Below are 10,537 nucleotides of genomic sequence, written 5' to 3' on the forward strand. Positions count from 1 at the left end.
ATTAGTGGTTTAATTTGATGGAGAAAAAAAAAAAGGAGTCAAGTGTGGCATTATTGCCATTCGATTGTAATAGTAATGTAATTTTTCTTAATTCGGTGTTAGTGAAAAATATTTAGAAATGTGTTGACTCTGTTTTACTTGTTTACATAGTGATTTTAAGTCTTCCCTTCATTAACAAGGAAAGGAAGATGCTTTACAGATAAAATCTGCTTTTTAGGATTTTTTTTGTCTCGATGCTCTGCTTTTAAAGGAATATTTGCATTGGATCCTCTTAATCTTGACTTTTTCTCTCTATTGATATTGAAGGTACCGACCCATAACGTCAATGGGAATCTTCAGTCTCTTTTTCGGATAAATTTTCTCGTATGGTTATTTTATATATTCAGTATAACAATAAATGCTAATAAAATTGGTTTTCCTTGTTAAAATAACCAAATTTTATTTCCTATAACAGTTAAATCATAAAATCTTGCGCTTTATAATAGTAATTTTTTTGTCTTTATAGTGGATAACCTTAATAACTTTACTGTTATTCTGGATAAAGTTTAATTATTTTTTTGTGATAAAAATAATTGTTGACTTTAATGTCATAGTGAATAAAGTTAAAAGACCAAACGTGAAATTTTCTCTTTTTTCCTTTCATTTTCTTATTATGAAGTCTAAACGGAACAATACTAATCCACTTCCACTGGTTAGAAGAATTATTGCCTAAATTAAGTATTCAACAAGATTAGGTGATAATGAAGTTATTAGTTCACGAGTCGTGGCCGTTAAATTTGTATTAATTTAAGGCACTATTTTTAGTATTATCTTATAGGGTATAGCCTACTATTTAATTAATAGGCTAATAGGAGAATGAATTCGGCAGCCGAAATGGTTAATTTGGAATTTAATAGTAGGTGTGATTACAGGTTGGGGTGTATAAAGAAAACCGATATACCGTACCAAATCAATAATCCGAGTCAAACCGGAAAAAACAAACCCGGTTTGATTTGATTTGGTTTGGTATTGAACAATAAAACCCGATCATAATTGGTTTGGTTTGGTTTTAACTTAAAAAGTCAAACCGAAACCAAACCAACCCGATAGTACATTTATATAATTGTTAAAAATATTTTATACATATAATATTTATTATAATGTAATTTATAAATATTTCTTAAACTTTTTCACAGTTTTATCTTTTAACGTATTATTTCAAGTTTAGACTTAATATTCTTGAATGGTAAATAAATTTTATAACTTATAAATGTAGTAACTCAAACAAAGTTCAAATCAATACTAATGCTAACAAAAAAAATTCAATTCAATACTAGGAATGACGAAAGTTTTGGATAATTATTTTAGTTTTACAATGGTTTATAATGAAAATGCATAACTTAGTTTATCTTTTTCTTTAGTGCTTAATATTAGTATTTATTAGCCATACTTATTTTAGCATGACATATATAGTATTTTCAGATTAGGTTAATTTTCATTATGGCTTATTAATTAACAATATTTATTTTATGTAATTTTATTATTTTATCTTTGTTATTGAATATTTTAGTACAATGCTGTGACTTATCTCATATTATTGTGTTAGTTTTTGGAAAACACATTATATAGTTGTATTTTACTAGGACTTAAGAAATATTTGAAGCACAAGTTACATATTTTATGCTATGAAAACTTTATCGGGAAAAAATCCGAAAATCCGAAAACCCTCGAAAAACCTGAGAAAAATCAAGATTGAAAAACCCAACTTTGTTGGTTTGGTTTATAAATTTAAAAACCCGATACCATTGATTTGGTTTGATAATTGAAAAATCTGAACCAATCCGACATATGTACACTCATAATTATAAGTAGGAGCATAGCTAGAAAGAAGGTAGACAGGGTGGGTTCGGTCAAGCGGCAGATTCATCCCAAAGAAGTGCTTGTGGCCATGTGAGGGCTTGTGAAAGTAAGAAAACTAAACCATTTGTAATATATAATGGTCACCATTAACTAATAATTTTCCCTCTTATTTTAATAGTGCTAGCTAATTGAATCTAACATAGCTTAAATGTAGCGATATGGTCAATGAGTATATTTATATAATCAGGATCAACTTACTTAAGATTTAGGTATAATAATTATATTGTTATTTTTGTAATATAATACGTGTTTAGTGTAATTTATTGAGTTTGAAAATGCAAGCGTCAAAGTTTCAATTTAGGAAGATACATGCATGGTTTGTTTAAAAGTAGAAAATGATAGAAGCAAAAAGATCCACATAGGTGAGACCAATAACTACTTAAGATTAAGGATTTGTTACTCTGGTATAAGCTTTGTGTGTATGCCAAAAATCTTTTTAATCCGATTAGAGATTTGTATGTCAGTATAAGACTCGATACTTAAAGAATCTATAATTTGAGGTAACTTCTAGTTTACTTCAAAATATTAATGTATGAATAGAGCAAAATAGTAATACAATAATTGACTACGGCTATTTGTGATTAAGGCGTAATTAGAACAATAGTAGATGTAAAAGTAGAAGGGCTATTCACTATCTGAAAGGACCGGACCAACAGGCAACAAACCAAGTTCAGTGAACTTGACGTTTTCCTTAAGAGTAGGGCTATTTACTATTTGGGCATGGCCAAGTGTTGTTTCTTGTGAAAAGATTTTGTTATATTTAATCATCTGTCAACGTACGTACTAGGTAACAACTTGATAAGGTTTGACATCCTGAATCTCATTATGCATTCATCCTATAATTTGAACCTCGGAAAAGACTAATCAATCTTTGCTTAACCAGAAAGGTCGTTAATTTCTACTGAATTCTAACCCTTTGTATCGCAGAATATGGCTTTTGCTAAACACCAATCGTGGACGGCCAAATATAGTATAAATATAATCTCATGTTTAATTCTATATATTCTATCTTATTCCATGAAACTTGATATTATTTTATTTTACCTCCCGGATGGAATAAATTAGTCCAGAATCCCGGGATAATTTAGTCTGTACGCGTACAAAACGACCCCTTAAATACTCGGGTGCCGAAAAAATTGTCTGAACCTCCTGATATTTCTACCAAACCATATGAATTATCATAGTTAAGTAATAAAATTAGGTAAGAATACATACATCATAAAGACCAAGAGCAAGTAAGTTTCTCAGCCTAATGTGATAGAGATGTAGGTCATAGACTCATAGGGAACATGTATCACAATTTAAGTAATTCGCGTCTATTTGTCCACTATCCTCCCTCTCTCCCGTGAACTTTGAAGATAAGGCTTTAATTGTTATTTTCTTCTTTTTCTTAAGACTTGAAATGTGTTCTCTTTGATGTCCTAAGACAATAAAACGTCACATCTCATGCGTAGAAGAGTAGTGGACGACAAAAATATTGTCCAATTTTGGAATTTTCTTAACAAAGAATAATTAAGCTGGAACCTTTTTGTCTCAGAAAATGGACGAAAATAAAGGATGAGGGATTTTAGAGTACAAGGGTCAAACAATCTAACGTTTGGCGTAACTAATCATCAATGTGCATTTGGACATTAACTTTTAATTTCTTTTACAATACAAAACAAACAATGTAAAACAATTATAAATAAATTTAACAATTACAAATCTTTAAAAGACAGGATATTTTAAAAATTGCTTGACTTAAAAATAATAATAGTATTCGTATAAAATAGGATATAAAGAATATAATTGATCACGTTTTAGCATATCGAGCAATAATTTTGCATTCAGTAACTCTTGCAGTTGTTCTTTCTTCATGCAATTTTCAACAATTTGGTACATAATATCTGCATAACTCACAATTAGGCATCCCCTCTCATCCTTCCCAGTCGCTGAATTTAACTACATCGATTTATTTTGTAGTCGAGGCATTTAAATCTTTGATCTTCTTATTGTAATTTTTACCAGCAACTTTACACGCATTAATTAAAAGCTCAACATTTCCCCTTTTATCATACAGTTGTCAGCTTGGGTTTCCACCATCTTTGAATCGTCCAAATGGTTTCTAATGGTCCCCCATTTTCATTTAATCAAACCTGGAAATTTTACCAACAATCTTGTCCTCTTATACATATCTGACACTTGCAACTAACCCTGACATGCATACTCCTGATCTGTCAATTTATCATATAGTACACTAGTAGTAGCGGAGCCAGAATTTTCGTTAACGGGTGTCAAAATATATAAAATTAAACATACCATGAAATTAAGGGGAGTTAATACATAGTATATATACACATATAATTTATTTTTTTTTACCTAACTATACAGTTTATTTTTCCCGCGAAGGGATGTCATTTGACACCCCTTCGTATAAGGTGGTTCCGCCACTGAATACTACCTAGCAACAAAGCTTCAAGCTCATAGCAACAAAGCTTCAAGCTCAAGATATAAAGGTAGATACACTATGCAGAATTTAGACGTACATTCTGAGTTAAGAAGATGTATATCCAACTACGTATATACTTGTCTTTTTTTCATATAATATAAGGCTTGACCTCAAAACAGTGATTACTACCCAATCCACGAACCCATAGTTTAATCTGCCACTACATGTTGCCTCAAATACGTCATATACAGATACAGTCACGAATGTGAGATGCTTATTTGATTGAATATTAAATGCGTAATAGAACAACAAAGACTTCAGTCACCTCTATAAATTATTCAAATATGAATCTACAAAGTAAAAAAGAGAAAAAGGCTGTGTTGAGCATATTTTGGTATGCTAGATGATTATTCATGATACAGGGGATGTCCTGAAACGCTGAAACACTGATTTTGTCTTTACAAAAGAAAAGTTAAAAAGACGAAAGAACAGTTTTGGAAAGTGCTCAAGTTTGCAAAAGAAAACAGATCCCACTACAAACAACATGAGGTCTGATGTCATATTTTACAAGCAAAAAGTTAGTGAATAAATGGTAAAACGCAAATTCTCTTGAACTCCTCCTTCACTACCTTAAAAAGAATTAGCAAAATTAGCTCTGTGGAAAGTATATGAAAGACAATTATATGAGAGACAGACCACATATGACAATGACCAAATAGAAACTGCAGTCTATGAAGATGGCACGAATTGTTTGATAGAGAACCAAACCGTATTCCAATATCGTTAGAGCTCCATCCCAATTGTGTCCGAAATCATTCACTCTTTGTCTGTCTTCGCGTCTTTCTTCATCAGGAACTACTTCCTTGCGAATAATTCGCGCAATTACTATCGTCAAATCAGTTAGCAACAGTATATAAAGGGGCCTTGAGGCAATGAAGCTATTTGACCTTGCTATACTATGTGGGAGATGGGCATAAGACAGGACAACTAAAAACGAAATCATGACAGAACAAATGACTCTTTTATTCTCAGATATCAAAATGCAAGAATTGATATCTCTAAGAGAAAATAAATGAAGGAAACCGTTGCGTTTTCTTGGAAGCACCTCGGCATCTTCTGATGCTTTAGCTACTGATGGCTTGACTAACAATGATTCTACTTCATTCTTAGCCTGTGAAGCTGTAGCCCCTTTAGCTTCGACTTCTCCATCAGAATTTTGCACTTGAGATTCCACTCCTGCAACTAAATCAGAACTATTTGGTTGAGAAAGTTGTTCTATCTCATAATCCTGCACACCTTCTAAGCTAGCTGCAAAACCAACAAATTCCACTAGATAAGACTATCATTTATTCAACATACATCCTACTCTTCTTGTAACTATAAGATCTTCTCCTAGCAATAATTTGGCAACACTAAGATATTTAATTGAAGTTGATAATAAACAGTTCACTATTTTCCAGCAATCCTTTATTTTTTCAAGAATAAAACAAGGAACTTAATGAGGACAAGTTGTACCCTGATATAAGGCAGTGCAAAATTGCATTTGAACCACGTCTGACATGAAGAAACAAATACAGCAGAATAATGAATTAGAATCCTGCTACATTACACACAGGATGCTCGGCCAAGCTTTGGTAGGATGCGCTGATAAACCCTTTCTACCTCAGTATCTCTCCATCTACAATTCTCAGTAGTTGTAACCAGTGGCGGAGCCACATGCACTCAAGGGGTATCAACCGACACCCCTTTGTCCGAAAATTATACTGTTTACCTAGGTAATTTTTAAAAAAATGTATATATACTATGTATCGACACTCATTGACTTCTTGGTGAGTTTATTTCTTTATATTTTGACCTCCCTTAATGAAAATCCCGGCTCCGCCACTGGTTGTAACTAAGGTGCTCTAAAATAGACTAACCAAAAATTATATAAGAACCAAAATAGTATCTCCAACCTTTATAGCAAAAGGTACTCCATAAAAGCCAATGAAGACTCTATATCCATCCATTCATGAGTATTAACAGGACGAAGAAATGAATTCCCACGCTTAATGGAAAGAACTTAAGTAGGAGATCGAGGAGGTGACTCTTACGCGAGGTAGTGGTTTAAGAAGCGAAACGGAGCTCATTAAAGAGAAGCTGATCTGATTAAATTAACACAAAACCAAATATTACTAATCGAATGAATAAAGCAGTATCACCTACTGTTTGCTAAAGATGCTCAAACTGAAGTAGCTAAGCACACCAATAAACAGACATATATAGAACTTAATGACCACTATTTTTCAATTTGGAAATTGAAATAAAAGACCGAGCTTCCAATTAAAATGGAATGAAAAACTCTACGCCGTTACAACTATAGAATTAGAAAGATCATTTGTTCCATGTCTGTTAACAACGTAAGCTTCACGAAAATGAGCAATAGGATAACTCTTACAACCTCTTATTTTGCCTAAGCTGGACAATCAGCAAGCTTCTTAGTCAGAATAAGGTATAGAAAATCTTTGATTTTGAATTTTTGTGAGCCTCATAATAGAGAGAATGAGAACAGATTTTTTTTTTATTTAAAAAAAAAATGATAAACAAAACAGAAAGTGTGGTGACTTTGATATGATAAACTAGTTTTATATTTTGATCAAGCACAAGCTCTTGATTGAGACCAAAAAAAAGGACATGAAGGATCCTAACTCTTACAATTACACTTCATCTTAAAAAGTTAAATTCTAATTACCATGCAAATTACAGACCCCCGTCATAAACAATGTCATGAGATACAATTGCACCAAATTACATCTATTCAAATATAAAAACACACAAAAAAATGATCTTATTATAATTCAACAAAAGATAAGCAAATTTCCAGGATCCATTTTCATGAAAACAAATTATGATGAGAATGAAATGGGAGGTAATTACCAGATGATAAATGTGCTATACCATCCGAACCTTTCTCCATTATATTTTTCCTTCTTTCTTCTTTTTCCATAATATAACCCAATCCGTCAATCCTTAATACAAAAACACAAAAATTTGTTGACGTGTATTGTTGTTTCTATGTGCTTCGTGTCGTGTTCTCCGGTTATCTCTGAGACCGGTGTAGGCTAGTTTCAAATTGGGCCGTTTTCTGTCGACTGTCGAGTAAAGATTTTTTAGTTGGGGGCCCAACAAACTGTGATCCGGCCTTTTAAATAGCACGGGCTAGCCAGTTTTCGGACTGGTAATTCAAAAATAGCCCGTATTTGCAAAGTCATAAAAAAATAGCCACTATTTTGCTGCAACACGGACCGGTCCAGTATAATATATTGGAGATTGGTACACCTGTGTATGAACTTCCAGCATATTATGTTAGAACTCCAACACGCGAAAAGTTCCAACATAATATACTGGAGATTGGAGCACTTGTGTAACTTCCAGCATATTATGCTGGACCGGTATATTATACTGGAACTCCGGTATATTATGTTGGTTAAATTTCGATTACTTTTGAAACTGTGGCTATTTTTCAATTACCACTTGTAAATCTGGCTATTTTTGAATTTTTTCCAAAAACTACGGCTCCTAAGATAATTAGGGGTGCTTATCGGGCGGATAATTATGCTTAACGGTTCGCGTTAACGGTTATCGGATTATAAATGTAATAATCCGCTAGCCATCCAAAGACAACGGGCAGACTGATATCAGATTAACAATTATCGGGCGGCTTATCGGCTAAACCAAATAGAAAATTTTTGAACAATCATTCAATCATTACTAAACAGTTTCAAATCAATATTAAAATTTTTAATACCATCAAGACTACTCATACAAACATACACGTATTAATCATTCAAATTTTGATTTTTCGAATTCTCAGTTCTCAGTTAAGAATGAGAGACGAGACTGACGACTTCTCTACCTCTGGTGGCTGCAGACAATTGAGAATTAGAAAATAGAGATTAGGGATTTAGCTATTTAGGGTTTCAATAGTACTTTATATACATATCCGTAAAAGTATAAATATAAAAATTCTTAACGGTTTACCCGATAAGAAAATTGAGTAATCTGCCCCAAACCGTTAAGCCGTTAATTATAAAATCTCAATTCGTCCACCATCCATTACCCCGATAATCCGATACCAATAAGCCAATAAGTCATCGGTTCGGTTCGGTTCGATTTTGAACGACCCTAAAGATAATAGCCGGCAAATATAATTATATATATTAACTAGAGAATATAATTTTTTTTTTATTAAATGGACAAATGTGTAACTTTCCCTTTTTCATTCTATTTGCCTGTCCTGTTTGCAACTCTTTTTTTTTTATTCTTTCATTTGAATCTATGACTCGTGGGTTTGTTATTGTTGTACTTGAATCTATGACTCCTTGCTTTACTTGCATTTAGATACTTTCATTTACGAATTTAGAGCTTCTCTCTTGAGTTTAAAAAGAATAAATTAATCCCAAAAGTTAACTCATAAAATGGGAATCACTTAAAATTAAATATTGTTAAACAATTCACATTTCTATCTCTCGCTTAATAGTCTTTCTCCGAATGTTCTTTGACCAAATTAGTATTTTGTGCATCATCCAAATATTATCATACTAGTAATATATAGCGGCTTAATTTGCTCATTTCTAAATATAGGGTAGTAACTCATACAAGTTAAATAATTTTATAGTTTAGACTCCACTATATTCATGATCCGTGATGTTTGACTATAATTCCTTATTTTAATATATTATTTACTTTATATTTAGGTGCTTTAATACTAAACTATATTATATTTGTGCTCAATTGAGTTTATTTTATGTGTAGATACGTCGAAAATAAAATTGAGCAAAGTAGAGATTTTATGTGTATTTTATACACTACAAAAATCGAGTTATGATTATTGATTAGTGGATATGTATGGATTAAAGTGTAACAAATAAAAAGAAAAAAAAAGGGAACAATTGAAAAAGAAACAAGGAGGACAAAAAGGTGAAAGAATTGAGAAGTTGAAAAAGAAGGACAACGATGAAATGGAATGTTAGGCAGCAAATCAAAGTCAGCCTTCCAGGCGACGCGAGACTCAATGCTCGCGTTAGAGCTCGCGGCGAGCTGGAGAGTGCGTTTGAGCAGGCTAGGCGTGGTCTGGCGCGAGACGACGCGTGTTTCGGATTTTTAAAATCTATTTTGTCTTCTACTTAATTTTGGATTTGGTTATTTCGTCTAAACCTTTTCAATACACATATAAATAGTTATTAAACATAATTTTTGAGAGGGAGACCGACATTAGACCGGAGATTCGACCTAAGGAGGCAAGAACACACTAGGAGCAAGGCGGAAAATTCTTCTACGAGTTTTTCACTTCCTTCTTCCTATTTTCATTATTGGTTATGAATTATAGTATTGTAGTTATGCATAGTATTATGAATAATTAATTTGTTATCTAGAATTTTGATAGAACCTTTTGTAGGATTAATTCTTGTTATGGTTTTATATAATTGAGCCGTTGGATTTCTCTATTTGTTCAACTACGTTTATATTGTGGTTGGTTGAAGAGCTCTCAATCGACTATGCCTATTTAGTGTGTATTACTCGGGAGAGAGTGCATATTTAGGTAGTTGTTGAACAATATCACTCCTAACGTATATGAGGGATCAATACGGAGGGCTTAAATGTGGGATTAGAGATAACAAAACCTTGGTGCGATTCGAGTGAGTCGTACTTAATGCCAGCTAGCAAAATTCGGGAGAATATGTCTAGTAAATTATGGTAATTACTCGAGAGAGAGTTACGACACTCAGAGCGCTCATGATCGGTAGAGAAAACTTAGGCGAAATTATAGAAGGCATAGTAGGAAGGATTCCAATAATTGGGGAAATCATAACTCTAGACCTCCTTAGTCTTGTTTAAAATTTCATCCTTGTTAGTTGATAATTTTACTGCTTTATAATAGTTGTTAGTTAATTAGTTAGAAATAAATATTATAATCTCTATAATTAGGAAATTATTTGGACTTGTGTTTCTTAGAAATATTGAACCGTTGTAGCTAAGCCTTAGTTTTCTGTGGGATTCGACTCCGAACTTGTAAACCGGATTATATTTGCAACGACTGCTTAGTCCTTTTTATAAGGCATAGTTGTGCGTGATCAAATTTTGGCGTCGTTGCTGGAGAACTAACGGTGTAGTTGTAGGTGTACATATTGCTAGGTTGCAAGTTTGAACTTTTATTTTTATTTTCTTGTA

The 10,537-nt window shown here is 32.6% G+C and overlaps 1 protein-coding gene across 2 annotated transcripts; it reads right to left on the bottom strand.

Moving 5' to 3' along the window:
• Positions 1-4,703: 4,703 nt before the first annotated feature.
• On the bottom strand, positions 4,704-7,375 carry LOC104118620 (uncharacterized). Of its 2 annotated transcripts, none has more exons than XM_018778328.3 (2): positions 7,244-7,375; positions 4,704-5,635 (listed from the first exon to the last, which is right to left on the bottom strand). In XM_018778328.3, exons 1-2 carry the CDS (start codon positions 7,311-7,313, stop codon positions 5,007-5,009), a joined length of 699 nt encoding a protein of 232 aa, XP_018633844.1. In that variant the 5' UTR covers positions 7,314-7,375; the 3' UTR covers positions 4,704-5,006. The 2 variants fall into 2 exon arrangements, with proteins under 2 accessions (XP_018633844.1, XP_009628204.1); XM_009629909.4 differs by having other exon boundaries at positions 4,704-5,569; positions 7,244-7,344.
• Between the last annotated feature and the right edge of the window lie 3,162 nt (positions 7,376-10,537).

Source organism: Nicotiana tomentosiformis, chromosome 3, assembly GCF_000390325.3.
Source record: "Nicotiana tomentosiformis chromosome 3, ASM39032v3, whole genome shotgun sequence".
In the NCBI taxonomy this organism is placed as follows: domain Eukaryota; kingdom Viridiplantae; phylum Streptophyta; class Magnoliopsida; order Solanales; family Solanaceae; genus Nicotiana; species Nicotiana tomentosiformis.

Coding starts and splice junctions, on each gene's coding strand:
- LOC104118620 (XM_018778328.3), bottom strand. CDS start 7,313: ATGGAAAAAGAAGAAAGAAGGAAAAATATAATGGAGAAAGGTTCGGAT. Junction 5,636..7,243: donor TATAGCACATTTATCATCTG/GTAATTACCTCC, acceptor TTGGTTTTGCAG/CTAGCTTAGAAGGTGTGCAG.